The 19,858-nt window shown below is 35.5% G+C and overlaps 3 protein-coding genes across 4 annotated transcripts; 1 reads left to right on the top strand and 2 right to left on the bottom strand.

The window, feature by feature from the left end:
• Positions 1-1,664: 1,664 nt before the first annotated feature.
• On the bottom strand, positions 1,665-4,180 carry LOC143452218 (uncharacterized). Of its 2 annotated transcripts, none has more exons than XM_076953104.1 (4): positions 3,401-4,180; positions 3,213-3,309; positions 2,820-3,012; positions 1,665-2,712 (listed from the first exon to the last, which is right to left on the bottom strand). In XM_076953104.1, the coding sequence occupies exons 1-4, from the start codon at positions 4,161-4,163 to the stop codon at positions 2,203-2,205; spliced, it is 1,563 nt and encodes a 520-aa protein (XP_076809219.1). In that variant the 5' UTR covers positions 4,164-4,180; the 3' UTR covers positions 1,665-2,202. The 2 variants fall into 2 exon arrangements, with proteins under 2 accessions (XP_076809219.1, XP_076809218.1); XM_076953103.1 differs by having other exon boundaries at positions 1,667-2,712; positions 3,180-3,309.
• Positions 4,181-8,208: 4,028 nt separating this feature from the next.
• LOC143453019 (uncharacterized) lies at positions 8,209-13,158 on the bottom strand (the record flags this gene model as incomplete). Its single annotated transcript, XM_076954171.1, has 3 exons — positions 8,209-10,724; positions 10,889-11,038; positions 12,726-13,158. Coding segments are annotated over 3 exons (3,075 nt in total), but the record flags the coding sequence as incomplete, so codon positions are not given.
• Positions 13,159-18,564: 5,406 nt separating this feature from the next.
• On the top strand, positions 18,565-19,541 carry LOC143453018 (uncharacterized). The gene is made up of 3 exons (XM_076954170.1): positions 18,565-18,670; positions 19,047-19,125; positions 19,247-19,541. Exons 1-3 carry the CDS (start codon positions 18,643-18,645, stop codon positions 19,539-19,541), a joined length of 402 nt encoding a protein of 133 aa, XP_076810285.1. The 5' UTR covers positions 18,565-18,642.
• Positions 19,542-19,858: the final 317 nt, after the last annotated feature.

The raw sequence follows: 19,858 nt of genomic DNA, 5'->3' as shown, positions 1-19,858 counted from the left end.
TGTTCGCAGTCTTGCAATCGACGCAGTGTCAGATTGATATTTTCTTTCCAAAAATATTTTATGTCTGAAGATCTTAATCCTGATGACGTCACCACCGGAAAACTTATCACTATGAAGATAATTTTTCATTTTATACGTTACCGTAAATGTTCTTACACATCTATCCGATTCGTATATTGTTCGAGTAAAAACCGGATAATTAGTATGTACAAGGGCCTTATGATGTAATAGGTAACTAATCACAGTCAATATCAACAAAATCATAGGCTTAGCAATACCTACTGTAAATCACGTATGTAAGTGTTACAGCTGTATCGATTGCTCTAACTGCTAATAGGTTGATAGGTGATAGCTTATTGCCCAACCACGGCAACCAGTACGGTACCGGTTTGACGGGTAACCATGTTCGGTCCAAAAGAACAATAACTACAGGGGCGCATGAGATTGGACTTTGAAATCTTTAATGTTTATAACAATCATAATTTATTCAATTACGAAGCTTCACGTTGTTAATTTCTCTCCTTTTCGTCTAATTGGACATAGGCTAAACTCCTATTACCTACACTTCTGACTTTAGTTGGCAATAGAGTATCAATTGACTATTACTAATTATCAAACGTTTAATCATTTCCAAGTTTCTTGACAAGTTTCAGGTTTAACCCTTTTCAGTTCCTGATACTTTTATCAAAAAACCTAACCGACTAATTCTGAAATATTTGTGTGGTTCTAGGTGGGAAAGACTTAAAAGCGAAACATTAATTTTTCAATTAAAAATTTTGGTATTTCAATGCTGGACATTGGTTTTAAAGCTTGCCGCGAAGGCAGAAGGTTGCAATTTCCACTTTGGTTTCAAACCTTGTCGTGAAAGCGGCGAGTTCAGTTCCTGGTTGGGAGTGGAGTCCTTTCAAAGTTTGGGTTGTTGTTTTGCTGGTTGGGGCTATTCCCATTTTTTGACTGGAAAGTTTTACTGCATAATACAAAGCGGATACGGATTTGTGTGAGTAAAATAAAGTTCCAACTTGATCCTGCCGTAAGTTTAATTCCAATCCCTGATGCCCGACATGTTTTATGACGTGGTCAAATGCATCCACATTACTTGGCTCAGTGATTTCTGCGTATTTTTTTCCTTGCTGTGGGTTCCGGTATACCTACAACAAAATGTATCACTGTAAGCTATTTCCCCATAAACATTTTCTTGTTTGCAAACGCACAGGACGAGTATTTGAGCTTTCTTGCGTTTTACAGGTGTTCCTTTGTGAGGTAACACTGAAGAACTTGCTTGCACTGATGTATTTGGGTCGCTACGTCACTAGTTTTAAGGACAATCCTCACACCCAGTTCGTGAAACCTAAAGCAAGGTTTGAATGACACAAGGAGCGTTTAAAAGCAAACCATTTAAGGCGAAGATGGGTCAAGTGCGCGAAATGATATTTTTATGTTCAATCATTATTTCGAGTGTATCAGTTGCCAACACAACCGTGGTGATTGATTGTTACGGAAAAGTTATCTTAAGTCTTTTTTGTAGGAAGTAATTTCCAGTGCCGTATTTTGTTGAATAGAAGCCGCCTTCGAATAGAAACCGCTCGATTTGATTAAAAATAAACAATAGAAGCCGCCCTCGCATAGAAGCCACAGAATACAATGATGAAATTGCTTCGGTGTAATATAAAGCCTGTCATTGAGAGCTTGCACATGCGATAAACAGCAATTGTCACATTACAGTAGTGATCTGATAGTAATAAAATAAAACCTTTTTGTCAAAAGAGAGCGCAGAATTTTATTGTCACCTTATCAACACTACCGGTACTTCATGTAACCAAAATAGAAGCCGCCTTCGAATAGAAGCCGACTTCGAATAGAAGCCGCACAAAACGGTCAAAAATAAAAAAAATAGTAGCCGTGGTTTCTATTCAACAAAATACGGTAAGTCATGATTTTGTCTTGGTCCGCTTAACTGGTTCCCAAAGCTTGCCGCGAAGGCGGTGGATTGCGATTTCCACTTTGGTCACCATATACACTAAATTTCAAAGTTTGGGTTGTTGTGCGATAATACGTCAAAATCAACAAAATGATCAATCACAATTTTTATTACTGATGTACTTGGAAGTAGTTGGGAGCGAGACGCAGAATAGCAACGGCAACACACACAAGAACTTGACAATGTACCAGCAAATTCCAGTCGGCATTGAATTGCAATCATGTTCATATTCGAAAGAAGCAACAGCATCCTGTATCATTTGAGAGAGTTAATTCATTCTGGTTTATAATGAACGACTTGAACGGGTTGCAGCATTCCTTCGAATTAACCAAATCGGTCAAATGCTTTGATTGGTCGTCAGTTAGACCGCAATGGTTGAGGGTGACCTTGTGCAGGTTCATCAACGATTTGTCCAATAAAGAAAGGAAACTTTTCCACACGTTCAAGTCATTAGCAAGGCAAGTTTCGTAAGAAAGCGTCAGTTCTCTTAAAAATATTTTGGTTGGGTTTGATTGACAGATTTCTTGGCAGCAAGTGGACAACCAATCAAGGACATCTGCTGTGACACTTCCATCAGCTATTTCCAGTGAAAGCAACGACTTTGGGAAATAAACAAGATTGTTTGCGGAGCAACTGTCAGTGTTAGTTTGTTCAAAACTCATTTGTACCCCGCTCAGCTGTATGGAATGTAAGTGCGGCCATTTGCAGAATAAATCATTCCATAAGAAGGCGGTCTAAACAAATGCACATAGATCAGGGTGATGTGAACTTGGCTGCATTGATATTACAACGCATATTTTCATTGTAAAATATATAAAACGTGAAAGTTGTAAACGCTTACCTCGAAAATTGAAAACTTTACTTTCCACCAGTACGAAATCTCAATCTTTTTCAATTGAGATAACTGAAGCAATAAATCTTTTTGTTTGAAAATTTCCGTTGGGTTAGTCGCACTGATAAGAAGTTGAAGAACATTAGTGGGAAAAAATAAGCGTTGTAGAATTGTTTCCATCACATCACAGAAATGTTGGAACCTGTTCATAAAAAATGTCATCAAATTAATTTTACCAAAGAAAGCAATAAAAATAAACTTGATTTTTAACGTATTGAGCATTTCAAAATATTGTGTTATTTCTACTTACACTTTAAACCATAGATGCTAAAAAGAAACTTGCTAAAAAAATTTGTAAATGAAAATTACCTGATAGAAATGGTGTTAACTGTAAAACCAAACCTTATAGATTGTTGTAAAACTAAAGAAAAAATATAATTGCATGGATCCCACGAACACATTTCCAGATTTATGGATGGGGCAGTGGTTGAAAAGTTAGCTGAAAAATAATTTTGATTTTATCGGAATATCAGAGATAAATTTGGCATTTCAAATATATTCTAAAGCCAGAAAATATAAAATTATTTTACCAGTTTGAGAATCCTGTGATTTTGCATATTCGGGAGAAAAACCACAAAGTGTGTCCAACAGGATATTTAAAGTTTGTGCTGTACTCAACGCTCCCGCATGGTGCCGCTCTAAGTCCAAATCTAACCTCTCTCTTCTTTCCTTTATTATGTTTTTTAGTCTTGGAAATATATACCATGACCGGAAGTGACGTGGTGGTAAATATTCTTTTTCGCCGGAACGGCGCTTAACTCGTATCGACCAAATGTTATCTTTCCAAATGTTGTTTGAAACCAGAAATCCTTCGAAAACATATTTGTACAGCAATTCTCTTGGTGTGTATAAAAAGCCGAAAGGGATAGGCGAATCTTCTATGATGGACAAAGGTGAAAACTTTCTTCCAGTCCATGTGAGCATTAAAATATGGATGCAAGTTCTCAATATTTCTTTTGACCACTTCTGAAATTTCATGTTACAGGTTGTCCTTTTACAGATCTTTAAATAGCTCGATGCTTGCATGGTGTCTTTTCCGTTTCTGTTTGTCTTACATTCTTTTAAACAACAGCATGACGTATCTTGAATGTCAATACGTTTATGTACGACCAGTATAAAGACCTTTACCAGATCTGTTATAACTGGTTCGGGCAAATATTTGCTGGTGAAGAACTCATAAAAGAATTTGTTGACAGAGGAAATACTTTTCTTTCGCAATACATTTTCATATAAACGAATTGCAATTAATTTTCTTCCCAAGTCATACAGAGTTAATGGATTTTTACTATTCATTATGTGAAATGTATATAAAGTCTGTAAAAAAGTAAATTTTTTTTATTTACAAATTTTTAATGTAACTTTAACTTAACTAAAATACTTTTTTTCATAAATTGATTCCATAAACTCAATTTTGTCAAATTGCTAAGTTGATTGACATCAACGTTTATTTAGTCGACACAAGCATTAGCTTGCTTCACCAGGTGTGCTATGACATGGTAAATAAGTATATTAATGCATTGATTCATAAGCCAACAACTTCATGCTTCGAAGCGTTTTCCAAGTAAGTCTAAGTTTATTAGTAGTAGTAGTAGTTTAGCAGTCTGAGTTTCTAAGCGATTGGAAGAAATTCAGGGCCAGCATAAAAAATTTTCTGTTCAAAAGTGAAACAAAATGAACAAGTTAAACGACTGAGTCTGCTCTTTTAGACTACATCGATATTGTTTATTGGAAGATTAAACTAGCACCTTCTTTGATATCACTTTATTCTGGCTACGCCCAAACTTAAAATTTAGCTACAAAACATATCGACGGTATGCCCGGATAAGTTGGACAAAGTGAGCGTGAGTTAAGCGTTAACAGTCAACTTTCAAATTCCGACGGCGCGAAACCAAGTTTGGTGGTAAAGCTGAAACAACAGGATTCTCACTGCAATCTATTCCTGAATTTTTATTAATTCTTGAAGCACAGAAACGGAAACACGAATCTGTGTTTTCTTGAAGACAAAAATTGCACGAAACAAGCTGTAATGTTTCTCAACAGTTCCACTGCTTGTGCTCAGATTATTTCAGTGAAAAGACAAAGGTGCGAACAAGCGTATTAGCATTAGCAATCGAGTCCGCATCAGCAGGTCCGCGTCAGATTAACACTTTGTCACGCACAGCGGCAAGAAAAAACATCATAAATCGCTTCCATTTTAATGAGTATCCCTCGAGCAAAATATAAGATTATAATTAACTTTCATTTACTTCGTATATTTCTTTCAGTTGAAACCACAGTTGGGTCAATCAGATTAAGAAAAGGAAAACATGGAAGACAACTCAATACGTCAATGAATCGGAGAATGGAAGCATATTAAAATGAGTTCAGTCAGTAAATGATTCAGCGCTTAATAAATCATTTAAATTTACACTTTTTATTACATCACAGACCTTTTCCACTTTTACTGCAGAAAAAACACAACTGACCAACCATGAGACTTGATTTGAAATTGAAACGTTTACTTGTCATTGATAAATGTAGAATTGTTTTAAAAATATCTTTCATCACCATCATGTTCTTCTGCGCATGACAAATAAAAGCATTTTCAATCGTTTATTGCTACAAGATCTTACTGCATCTCTGCTCTATTACTATTGTCTCTGCACCAAACTGAAAAGGCTAAAATACTGGTCAGTTTTGTGGGAAGCTGAATCTAAATGACGTTCATTTCCTGACAGCTTTCGAACCCAAACTGGCAGGCGGCAGCAACATCTCGGCACATTGGGCACAAAGACTGATCGTGCAGACATTCTCAGGTCAATTAACTTTGTGTTGCAATAATGGCCGGTGTTAAGTCAAAAAGAGAATAAACTAGGTCACACATGTCAAGAGAGAGAGTTGAGAATCGAAACTAAAAACTCAATCCGATGCTAATGACGTGAAACAATGAGTTTGCTGCGTGAACCAATTAAACGTCAATTCATCGTTTTTCTTGTCTTTGTGGCTGACCAAATTCTTTTGTTCCCTTTTTAGGTTAATTCGAGGCCGACCTATAAATACGTCCTCAATTAACAACGGGTTGCTGTTGCTCGTCTGAGCACAAGAAATCGAAAACTGGAAACATCGCATCTTGCCTCGCGCAGCCTGTAAATTGGCAAGAGCACGATCAAGATGAAGTTGTTAGAATTATAAATCAATGTATTAATATATTTATTTAATGCCATTTCGCTGCTTCGCTTACTCGCGTAGCTTCTTGGCAAAAAATGTACCGAAGGTTCCGGTATTCGATGCTATTTTTAAAAAGTAGTTCGGTGCTTTGTCGGTGTTCGGTACTTTTTGGGTAAAAGATGCTGCTGTAAATGCAATGTTTGTTCGCTATTATGCCCCGGTAAGGATTACTAAAGGTCAAAACATATGTAACGTTAATCGCTTGCAATTTACTTTGACACTTCTATTTTAAAAAAGATCAACAGATACTAAATTTGGCTTTAAGGATTAATTAACATGTATTTTTGAAAACATATGAATACTTGTTAAAATGTTGAAATAATCACGTGGAAAGTACTGAGTACTGGGACCGACTGAAAATTCTTGAAGAACCAGCAAAAACTTACCAGCAGTTTTGACAAAAAGAAATTTAGATTAGATTAGAGCAGAGTCAGAGCAAACAAGCTTTTGCAAGCTAGATTAGGATTTCCGCCATTTTGCCAAATAACAGAAACATAATCGTAAAATCACAAATTGGAAGACAATGGAAACAGAAAACTCTTAAAAAATAAAATCGCCCTCCAAGGTTAGAATTTCCGTCATTTTACTTCTTTCAGGCGTTCCCTCACCTGTTAAGCGACAGTTAAAATGTGTTTTTTAATCGTTGATTTTTATTATTATGAAATTATCTAACTTTTCTTTGTGTTCTGTGGCCGCCATTCATCGCTTTGGTTTTGTGGCCACGACTCTCGTTCTAAGCTTTGTCTTGATTGGGTCGCCCACAATTTTGGTTCCAATTCAAACATTTTCGTCAAAGGACAATCGCACGTGTGAGAGAGCAGAGGAAATAAAATGAGGTTTGTTCTTCATAAGAAGCGCGGTCGTGGTGCAAAGTTTGATTTACTTTAAAGTTATTTTAAACAATACGAAGTCTTGTTAATTTTAGAACGATTGCTTCGATATAAAGTCAGCCGGCAGAAACGTCACAATAATTCTTTCTAAAGGGCGTGATGCAGAAATAGTTGAACGAATCGCATTAAGTTGGAGTTGGAAGTCGCATTAAGCTTCTTCATAAGAGCAGATTCTGAAGATTTTACGTTCAATATATGCCGAGTTTATCAGAATCTGCTAACTGAATCGAAAATCTTGAAAATGTACGGCCTTGTCCACGTGACAGCTGTTTGCAGTGATTGATAAAAACAGCTGCTGCTTGCGACAACGTCTTTTGTTCGTCACAATCAATACAAGCTGGATGAAGTAAGTGAAGTAGGTCAGGTCACTAAACTTACAGCAATTGTACAGAGATGAGCTGCAAGTCCTTAATTATAATCGTTAAAACGAACAACACAAAGCTAGTGCAGTTAGAACTGCTATTAGAATAACATAAATTATATATATTTACACCAATTTTAATGAATTTATTTACAATGAATCCTGATTTGCAACGGATGGCAATGATTTAAAGGTGATTTAACAGATAAATAATCCACAATTGAACTTGAAAGAAATATTTCAAAACCTAACCAGGTAATCCATAACCATAAGTTCTTGTTTTGATGAAAAAAAAACTAAACAAGGAACCGGTTATGCAAAAGTATATTTCGTACGGCTATAAATATACAACGACATATAGACATATAGGCGTATTTATAGGGCGCGCGGAGACACAGTCGGTTTTGTGCTTGTAGTTAAATTAAACGCATGAAACAATAAAGAGTGAGGAATTTGCAAGGAACAAAACTTTTGCTACATTATTCGATAGCCATTATAAATTACTGGATTTTATTGAATTAAACAATGTTTTAATATACAAATGGTTTGAAATCAAAAGTACAGTATTTCAAATAATGACCGACATGATGTCGAATTCCTGGACGTCACTAAAGAGTTTTACTTGACAACGGAGCAACCAAACAGACTGTAAGGTTCACAAATCTCATTTTAGAAACAGGGTTGCGGCCGTTTTGGCTAACTAAAAGCATCATGCAGTTTCTGAAGGGTATAACAACATAGATCACAAGCACATTTGTCACAATTTCGTATCTTTTACCTTTATACAATTACATATTGGACTTTTTGTATAAAAATGGTAGCGACTGATTTTTTACAGTCAAAAGTGCAGTTGAAAATGTTTAGTCTTACATTCAGCCAGTCATGGGCTTAATAGTCTTTACATTTACTTTCTATCTTCACAAACTCTAAGTTCTATTTTCGCCTTCTTTGAAGATTTATCTGCTCGATGAACTTTCCGCACAATTCTCTCAATGAACGCTTCTATATGGGGTGAGTACAAAAGCGGATTCAAGGCGCTATTTATGGTGAGAAGTCCACCCGCGGTAAGTATTTCGATTCCAGGTGGAAGCTCAATTCCAGCCAAACTCAGAAACGCCATGATGCAAATTGGCAACCAGCAGAGTAAATCGGATATTATAATCCGGAAAACTCTATTGCGCATTTTTAACTTTTCCTCTTTGGCCTTTGCGCTTTGAGTTGGCCTTTTCGATGATTTTTTGTAGATTGAGATGAAACCAAAACCCACAAACAGAAAAGACACCAAATTAACTGAAATCACCGTGGTCGAAAATACTTTGAAACCATCGCTGGGTGTAACGAATAACCTGGGCATGCACACGCTTATAGTTCCGTAGTAACCCATTTCACCTCGAATAGGATATTGCCTGAACTGTGCTCTTAGAATAGCTTGTGATTCTTTCCACATATGACTGCTTTGATTCATCGTTGTATTGGTGATACTGGCCACGCGACAAGCAAACGATATGACGTCATCATGTTTTACGGTATCAGATGTTGAGAAAGGATTAGGAAATATAACAGCATGTCTGAAGTAGTGAATGGTATTGGACATAACAGCAATAACAAGAGAAACAACCCAGGCCTCAAATGCTGCTGACACCCAAACTTTCACTGATGGGTGACGAGCTTTAAAAGGATAAAATACGCTGTACATGCGGAGAGCGGTGAGAATTACCATGATGAAGCACGATGTTTGGCTTGATACCAAACACAGGCTACCTGCTATAGAACAAAGCATACTCACACGCCATTGAACGTCATATTTTGCATAAACTCCGCTAAACTCCCAAGCCTTTATCATTACTATAAGCAAATAAATTCCCATAAGTAAGTCAGATATTGAAAGGTTAAGAATAAGCATTTTATTGCATTTGGCTCCATCGCCCAGTTCCTTTGACTGCAAGTCTTTGACAGAAAAGATTATGACGTATGTATTTCCGACCAATATCACTACAAGAATGATCCAAAACCAAACACAAAGCCCAACACTGTCGATCAAATTTGTACTTGATGAAAACACACCCAACTTGAATTCGTCCGTTCCATCTATGCAGTCTCGTTTACCGTCCAACTTGTAGTTATTAGGAACAGAAATGAGTCCCTGCGTAGTTAGACAGTAATGTCTATCATCACACCCAGTTTCATCAGATCCGTCATTGCAGTCTTCTATGCCATTGCATTTTTGCATTATGTCTATACTGATCTTTCTTCCTGCTTGGCATTTATATCTTTTTGAACAATTTCGTTCATCAAAACCTAGAGGGCAGTTTGAATTGTTCAAGTGATGCCATGCCTCATCTATGAAGCCATCGCAATAACGATCTTCCATGGGAAAGAACGAACGACAGGTGTCGTTACAGAATGCTGGTAGATTTGAACATGAAAAACATTCATCGAAAAAATCGATGCATTCTGGTCTTCCGTCGCATTTTTTAGCATATGAAGTCCCCCATTTTGTACGGCATACTATCAGTTCTGTTTCGTTCACTTTCGGTTTTTTAATGGTACATGATGCGTTGGAGCATAATGTATTTGAAATATCTTGGATCAAAATATTTTTCTTACTCAAACCGCATGATTGCTCAGACTGATCAGATGTTTGAAACATATCAAAGCACTCTGTCAAAGTTGGAGTCTCACAAAGACATTCATCGGAGAGATCGTAGCAATCAATTACACCATCACATAGTTGCTTAGGTGATATAATCAAACGATTGTCGAGACATTTGAAGCAATTAAAAGAGCCATCTGCATTGAAGCATAAGTCGGACTTATCAAAGCATTGAGGAATGTTATCGTAAAGATTCCATTGCGGAATAACACAAGAAACTGGTGATACTTTCGATGTGCATTTAAAACCAAATCCACTTATGACATTGTCACTTCCATCCATGCAGTCAATACTTCCATCGCAAAAGTTGTAATTCAAAATCTCTGTTTGATCGGAACATTGTAGGATATTGTTACAGTCCAAGCTATTTTCTATGCAAAACGATGTGCATAAAACATCTGTTGAGTTGCATTGTTCAATACTTTCAAGTGAGCATTCTAAGCTGGGAACTTCGTAACAGGTTGTATTGTCACACCATGGTGAGCGACAATTAGATGATTCATCCAATCTAATTATTGTCATATCGCAGGGACCGCATTGCACTCGTTTGTAAGCTTTTACATAAAATTCGTCACTAGCATCCTTGCAATCAAGCTTTCCATCGTTGACATATTCCATCTCAATACATCCTTCCTGCACATTACAAGTGAGTACGACACAAGAACATTTGAAAGTGTTTTCAGTACAAGTACAATTTATTTCATCGGAACCATCTGTGCAGTCAACGCCGCCGTCGCATCTGACTATAGAAAAAAATACAACTGCTACGTTGAAGTCATACCCACTGTTATTTTGTAGTTATGCATAACTACATGTGTTAATTTATAAATCTGACAGATTTTTGCAGAATTTGATCGAAACAAGAACCTTGGGCGAACTTTAACCTTTACTGTAATTAGTATTGTACCGAGTTCAATGAAACATGTTGGTCCAACACCTTTACATGTGTAGTTGTCAAGCTGATTGCAGTTGCAAGGAGTTGGAAGACTGCTTGGACAAGCTGAGCAATTCTTTTGATCTGTGTGATCTTCACACCAAGCAATTCCATCGCATCGTTCTACAAAAATACTTGTATTGTTAAGGCTTATACATAAATTGTAGATGCAAGAGATCCAAGGATGACTTTTAAGAGTTAGTACAAAACGGTTTCCGGAAGGGTCCGTGTTTGAGTTAAGCACTTAATCTAAGTGCAACGCAACTAGTACACACCTTAACTTCATTTATCGCAGTGCTTCTCAAACCGGGCTACTTGAATCGCTAAAGGAGGAATTTTTAATTCCAGGGAGGAAATTTTCTCTAGGGACGAATTGGGGAGGAAAAACTGTATATGAAAAAAACTTCAATTTTTTAATTTCATTTGTAACAGAAAAATCCTCTCGAAGAGGTTGTTTAGATGTCTACAATAGTGCGCGAGGACAAGCTCCTGAACTGCATCTGACGTTATAAACGTGTCTGTTTGGTTCATAATGGCTATTGTTTTCTCTTTATTGTTAGTAAGGTACTTATAGAACTAGCTAGTAAGCTAGTGATGAAAAAAAGAGGAACACACGATATTTGCGGAGGCCTTCGAGCAAAACTCACACGCTTTTCTCCTCGATTTTCTTTATTAACTTCTCAACATGAGGCTCACGGTTCTCACTAACAATGAGCAACGATTTGTTTGTAAATTTGTTTGGTTATTTTGTAAGAGCGTTCTTTTGCAATTTTGAATTTTATTCCTGAGATAAATCTTCAAACGACATCATCCAGGGACAATATTCAGGTAATGTAAAATTTTGGAAATTATTTTTTGTGAGTTTTTGGGGGGGAGGAATTGACGGTGTTTTGGTTGGTAAGGGAGGAATCGGAAAAAAACTTTGAGAACCACTGGTTTATCGGCTAGAAAATGGCGTAGTTTTATAATTGTGACCCCTTTTTTAATATAAGGCGCTTCAAGTAATTGTTGAATAGCCTATGTTCAGACGTAGAAAGACGTTACAAAATCTTTATTTTATAAAAATCAGGCCAGGCAACTTATCATTTTAAAGAAAGAAGGGATGCGTATGGAAAAATAGTTATGTTGGTTAAAACTGACAGTTATGATTTGTGTATACGATATAAGACAGTCATTGCAATATACTGTTGAACTGTCTAATACATTAATAAAGGATTACAGAGAAACACTTCGTGAAACTCCGCTTACAAAAATATTTTGATATCTTTGCAGGCTTGTCCATGGGACATTTTTTTCTGTCCCATCCCATCCCATCCCATAGCAATTCATGCCTGTCCCATCCCATCCCATCCCATGCCATCCCATCAAAATACAATTCAATAAATGTTATTAAATTTATGGAAATTTAAGTCTAATGTCTATTAGAATTGACTACATGTACAAAGAGAGATACAAAACGACAAAATTTATTGACTTTGTTAACTTTAAAGTTCAGAAAAGTTGTCTATCTATGACAATTTATTATCATTGGTACTCATATTCCGAGTCACTGTGCTCATTTAGCAAATTTTCAATGCCATGGGAATTGCAATTCGTGCTGTCCCATCCCATCCCATCCCATTGGACATTTCCCATGGGATTCCCGTGGGAATCCCATTCCCATGGACAAGCCTGGGTATACTCTCACAAGGTGTTTTCCTAGTCAAGGTTATGTCAATAAAAGAAGCTACTGTTTACTAACTTTAACTAGAAGTACATGTTCACGTTTCATTGTTTTAGGTATGAGATAAATGTGTATTTGAAAGCACACCTGTGTCGCCGTAGCAAGGATTTCTTTGTTTGCAAGTGTTGTTTCCTTCCATGTTACAATCACATCTGTGTGGTGACCAAGAAGGACAAATTATTTCGGAACAATTAAGCTCATCGCTTCCATCGCTGCAGTCGTTTAGTCCGTCGCATAAGAATGATGGAAAGATGTACTGGCCATTGTCACACTTCCATTTGTCTTCAATAAACCGGACTGTTGTTTCATCTCTTCGGTTCCAGCAGTCTTCGTAATCATCGTCTATTTTGCTTTCATTTATACATTCATACGGAGATTTCTTATCAAGACAATTTGCACCACCACGATGGCAGTCGTTGCATTGAAAATACCCAGGTGGACAAATACAATGAAATTCATCGATTCCATTGCTGCAGTCAGTCCATCCATCACAAACAAATCTCCACGGAATGCATTCAAGTTACTCTTCATTTAAAAATGGACAATTGCATTTGAATTCCGACGGTTGACATTTCGGTATTACGATATTAGAACTTATGGTCCTCAATAAATCTTCAAGCGAGCCGTAATTGCAACTTCCTAAATGGTGATACCAATGTTAATAATTTTGCAACATTATTTAAATAAAAATAAAAGATATATAAACAACCGCTCTTTCTGGAAAGTGAATAAATCATGTTACATCTATACGTTACCAAATTTACCGCGCAATTCAGTTTAAGTCAAATACGAGCTTTAGATATACATACAAGGTAAGCCATACAAACTTTACACAGTATTGCCGAGTTAAAATATAAATGTAGGTTTATAGAAAAAAAATTTGAAAAAATTATAAAAGGAATTAAGTCCTAGTTAAATTTAGCAACAACATATAAGTGACTTGCTTTGAAACAGAAATAAAATGACGCTACAGCCTACCAGCTTAATCTATAACTTTAATCGTCATTAAAAAATTATCATCGCACCAGAACCACCAAAACACCATTTGCTGAAATATTATATTCTCGCCAGACAAAGGTATGACGTCAGACGTTTTGCTTACACTTGTTCAATCGTTTCAAGTTTTAATCGAATTATGGTTTTATTTGCAGTGACTTAATTGTATTCACACTATATCCAGTTATAGCGTGATGTTATTGTCGCAACCGACAACATCTGTAATAACTTAGTAATAGTCCTACAAATAACTTCTATAGACTTTTAATTTAGAAATAAATAACTGTGAAATTGCGTATACAAAGCTTGGTTTCAATTTCCTTTGCCAGTTTTATAGTTTGGCAGTTACATTTTAAACAATTATGCTCAGTATACTGTAGTAGGTGATATGTTGATTTTTGCGAAATATTTGCCGAAAATACTTACGTAGTGCGTCCACCAAATCAGCTTGCGAAATGTTGGGTTTTATTTTGAGCAAAAACTCTTGAAAATTCCTGTCTAATCCTTGCCAAAGGTCATTGAAGTCGATTTTCTTTGAACGCACTTGCAATGAAGTAACAAACAAAGTAAGCAACAAAATGTCACAATTCATATTTCTCACCTACGTTAACATTTGAATTTTGATTAAACCTACAAATATATTTGTATGACTTGCTTGTTTCTTACAATGTTGCCTTTTTAAATAAAGTAATATTTTTCACACGATATAAAAAATAGCATTTTATTTCAGTGTGAAAAATTATTTGAGAAATATAATTTTGCTATGCAAAACGTGCTGTATGCTCTAATTTCAAAAACCTTGTTTTAACACAACATATTAATGCATCTCTGATGATAATCCAATTGGTGCATGATAAGATTATTACTGACCACGCGGAAATGAAGAAGCATATTTTAAGAGGTAATTTTACTATATTAATCACTTCAGATGATGACTTTGATACGAGCTCAGGTGATAAGATCAGACCGTGCACTAACAAGTATGAATAATTACATGATATTAAACACGTTTCAGCTTATTTGGAGAAGACGACCTTTTGCATAAAACGTTGACTACACGACGCTCGTTACAGTTGTAAACCTTAATGTTATTTCTGAACTCTTGACCTGAAAGAAGCATGACATTATAATAGACGTTATATCCTTTGCTTTAATGACTAGTTTATAGTTCATCGGTTCATTTTTTATGAATAAGATGTTTTCGTGTCGTTTACAGCAACAGTACGCTATACATGTCAGCTAACATGGCTTGGATCCACCTATACAGCAAGATGTGCGTGATACCAAATTCCTTAACTTCTTGTAAAGATTACTAAAACGTATTTTTCCCACTGTGCTTTTGTATTGTAACGTTTTAAATCTTGATTTTATTGTTGATGTAAAATGTTTTCACGTTTTGCTGTTTTCAGGTTTTTATATTTTGTATGTCGCTTAATGTTGTTGTCTGATGGCTGTGAAGCCCCACTGATAGCGTTGCATAAATTTTAAAGTCTGCCGATCCCACAACAAAGATTCGAAAATATAGTCTAGTTATTTATTTTTTAGAACTGCGGTTCATAACAGAAGTTATACAAAAAAAGCTATACAACAGCCAGTTTTCATCTAAATTTCAAAAAACTTTTCATTCGCTGCAATATAGCCCGGCCGTAGCTACATTGAGGCAAACGAAGCACTTATTACTTTTGCAAGTTTTCTATAATTCTGGCACAAAACATTTATATTGTTAAACCATATTTAACAGCACACTTAACCAAAGACTTACTTGACCTGTTTGCCTCTGTAAAAAATTATTTACCCCGGCTACGGTCTTATTGTGCTGCACAACAAGTAAAATGTAGAACCAAACCTCTGGTCATGTTTTGAAATAGTGTAAAGTACATATGGCCAATGCGTTTGGCAATACAGTAACGCATAAACTAGTTACTGACGTGTAATATGTTATGGAATAATAACTGTTCATCTTTTGTAACCCTTGGGACACCTTGATGAGACAACTGGTTGTTCAAGCTGGGTCGTTGGACCTGCAACTCTTCGAACAACAGCTCTTGGAACTGTATGCTTGAAAAAAGTAAGACTTCTCTGGTTTTGTTAGACTCTTACGTAGGGTTAAGACAAAATGTTTTTAAATAAATCAGAGTGCAGCATGGTTGGTGTTTTTAGCTTAGGAAAACCCAAATAGTTAGTACCTTTCAAAGTTTCAGGTCGACTGGAATGAAAACTTGGATAGCAAATGGCACGAAAAAGTAGGAATGGTGCGCTTTTAGGTTAAAAAATGCACTTTTAACTTGGGCCTATAACGGAAAATATAGATATGTAATTTTTGCATTATTCGAATACAATACTTACTGTAAATCACGTATGTAAGTGTTACAGCTGTATAGATTGCTCTAACTGCTAATAGGTTGATAGGTGGTAGCTTATTGCCCAACCACGGCAACCAGTACGGGAATGGTTTGAAAGGTAACCTATTTGTTTCAAAGAATTCGTTACTTGAAAGGCGCAAATGATTGGGCTTTCGGATTTGTAATGTTTATAACAATCATAGTTTTTTTTAAATTACGGTGCTTTACGTAGCTAGTTTCTCTTCATGTCGACTAATTGGACATAAGTTATGACCTACACTGTTGAAATTAGTCGGCTAAGGCGCAACGAAAACAATAGCAACAGAATTTTGTCATCCAGCTTGACTAATCTATGACATAACAAGGACCATCAACTACGCCACAATGAATGCCACAAAACAGAGATTTTATTTTATTGATAACTACCGAACCACGTATTTAATTATTCTTCAATAACTTTTCAAGAATGTGGAGTTCATAGTTTTCTTTCATAAAACATCAACTTGCTTTGGACTTGTTTGTCCCTCACATAAAATTCCACGAAAGATATTAGACGAACGACAACCTATGTTTAAAGAATGACGGAGTTTTATTGAAGTTCGTTTTACTTTGATCAATTTCACCAACTTGTTCTTCTATTGTTACTTTTTGAACTCAATTCCACATTTGATAAGAACGCCTGAGATGAAGTCAATAAGTATCAAACAATAAAACGTGCCACTTCTAAATCTTTCCCATATCTTTGGCCTGACGTCAAGTGAAAAAGTAATACTTTATGTTATTAGTTAATAATGTTGATTATTATTAATTCAAAAAAGTTAATAAAATTTTTTAAGTGTTTTTATAAATTTCGATTATATTTACTTTCACATTCTACATGTCACTAACTCGCAATACAGAATCAAGTGACTATTACGTATTATTAATTATCAAACGTTTAATCATTTCCAAGTTTCTGTACAAGTTTCAGGTTTAACCCCTTTCATTAACTGCTGCCTTTATAAAGAAACTTAACCGGCTAATTCTAAAATATTTGTGGGGTTCTAGTTGAGAAAGACTTAAAAAGAAAACATTAATTTATTCATTCAAAATATGGTATTTCAATGCTGTACATTGTTTTGATTCAATTCGTTCAACTATCGAAGCCTGGCGAAAATTTATCACACTACTGCCTGTAGAATGAAACATTAGAATCGAAGATATAATCATCATTGCGTTATTTGGCAGCACTTATGCTGGATGATAGTTCCAAGGCCTGCTATCCATAGCTTTAACCTTTGTCCGTTCTAGCGATTTTGATATTATAAAATGTGTCAAATCATCCGGTCGTAACTGATCAATTACATGCAACTTTTCGTTTGCGCCTAAAATGAAAAAGGGTTTTTGTTGAATCGAGTTTCTCATCGTTTGACCATTTATGACAACTGCAATAGTTTAAAACAAACTTTCAAAACAAAATTTTACTCTAAACTTAAACATGAAAATATTGGTCAGCGTAGATTAATGTCGTACTTTATTACAATCAAGTGGCCTAATGCTATAAAAGAAACAATCTCGGAATTAAAGTTAACCAGTCATATGCTTTTTAATGCTTTCAAAACGTACACACAGAGACATAAATTTAGTTTACTCCATATAAGTTAAACTGCACATAATTGCAACCAATTTTATGTAAAGCAAAGTGTAGGGAATAAAGGAAACCGATCTACGGTACTGTTATATATTCAACTTGGGACGATTTCAATAAGTTTGTGAACGCTTTTTTTACAAATGTTGCGGCTGTATTCAACTTAATGCTTTGTCGGCAGCACATATACTGCTCTAAATGCTTGTTTGTCGCGAATCGGATTTAAAATGTATCTGTGCATCCAGTTTCATCTTCACAAAATTTCCAAATCATCCAGTTTGAAGAGTCGCTCCAAAAGTGAGAACTAATTTTATACTGCTCCGTAAAATACAATTTATGCCAAATATTTCTGATCTTTGAAATTGTCCTTTAACATTATTTCAAAACTTTTCATCAAAAGTACAACATTCAAGAATTGATAGGGATAAACCATGTATAAACACAGATTGGCCAATATCTTGCTACAATCAAGTAAAAAATTGCGTGTTAAAGTATGTGTGTAGCTGTATACTGGCATGAAACACTAGTAAATAAAACACCTAACGCAACACAATATTCCATTGCTCTACTTCTATGTTAGTTGCGAAAATCCTTTTTTTATTAATTTTATGTTAAAATAATTAATATATAGGTATGATGTTTCAAATTTACGATGTTTCATGAGACTGAAATGTTAAGATTAATTTTTGTCACATGAAAACGTATAATCTAGTTCGGTAACTCAAAATATGTAATGATTGTTCGCTGCTAATCAGTGTAAACATCGAACTCACAAGTGGACGAGTTAGAATAAAGACGAGAGATAAAAAATGAATTGAGGTGCAATTTTTCACCTTTCGCCGACGCTACGTAAAAGATAGGAAAAGTTTAGAAGTGCCATAGATAGATAGTAGGTGTAAAGTATAACATTTACCAACTCCAGGAAGCGCGTTCTTATCAGACACAGTTTTCCTTTAAATACCCTGAAAGCTGGATTCGACCTCAGACATAATTATAGAACCACTTTCGTGATACACTTGTTGAATTTTACTGGAGAAAGATGGAAAGCTGTCGATCAGAATTTCAAGGTAAGTTGTGGTTTTCGTCAATAAATTAGTCGTCATGTTTGTCAATGTAATGTTATAACTGGATTGATTTGAACCAAGGTATTAATGGATATAGCAGCTCAGTAAATTTCAATAACAACCTACAAATGTAGAAATTATTTGATGATGTGTGTGATGAAACGTTGAAGTTTTTCCTCAAATTATTATTCAATCAAAAATAAAGTTGCTAGCTCTTTGCTCACATAAACATTGCAATATAACAGACCGCATAAGAGTTGTTTTAAAACTTCATATAACACACTTATTACGTTAGAGTGTTAGCATAGATTGTTAAATGACAAAGTCTAACAAAATTGGTCGCAGGTCCTGGTCAATTTTAATGACGTTTTTGTTATAGATTTTCCAGTCACGTCGTTTGAGAGGACGCATACATATTCCTCTGGTTGTAAAGTCAAAAAAAATAAATTATGTCCAAAGTAAGTGACCATGACTTCATAGTTGCATAAAACTGTCACTAGAGTTACGTTAGATCAGGCACAAGTCATGAATGAGGTAATCGACATCACGAAACGACGTAAATTTGTTTATATTCATCAGGTATCACGACGAAGGTCTATGTGAACTCGGACCGAACTGCAACCTAATCCATGAGGAAAAACATAATTACGTCAGTACTTTAGATCCTACCGTCCCCGAGTTTTTACCTCGCACAGCACAAAAGTCTTTTATGCCGTCAGAAAATTTTAATCATTGGAACGACACTTTGTCATATGAGGAAACTGATCTCGCATTTCCAACAGGTCTTAGTAAAAGTTGGATTTTAATTGGAAGCTGCAATTTTGACTCGGAGTGTTACTTCGTCTATAGTAAGTTTTTGGGGTGTGCGCTGTGATATTTTTTGGATAAAATATTTGTTTCAAACTAGCTCTAATTTATAACTTTGAGTTTGGAATGTTTACGGTAATTATTGCTTCATCTATAATGATGTTATAATGTGCATGTTTAGGTAATAATAGAAGACGTCCTCTTGCAAGCGTCCTTAATTTTAAAACAAAACCGTGCACTAATATGTATGCATTTGGCAAATGTCCTTATGGGGACAAATGTACTTTTTATCACAACAAAGAAGAAAAGAATTCTCCTTTCTACAAGAATCGTCTTTGTAAAAATTTCACTTCAAATGGAAACTGCAATTTGAGATACAAATGT

Source organism: Clavelina lepadiformis, chromosome 4 (assembly GCF_947623445.1).
Source record: "Clavelina lepadiformis chromosome 4, kaClaLepa1.1, whole genome shotgun sequence".
Taxonomy (NCBI): Eukaryota; Metazoa; Chordata; class Ascidiacea; order Aplousobranchia; family Clavelinidae; genus Clavelina; species Clavelina lepadiformis.
Note: the sequence above shows the minus strand (reverse complement) of the source record. Positions and strands in the feature narration are given on the sequence as shown.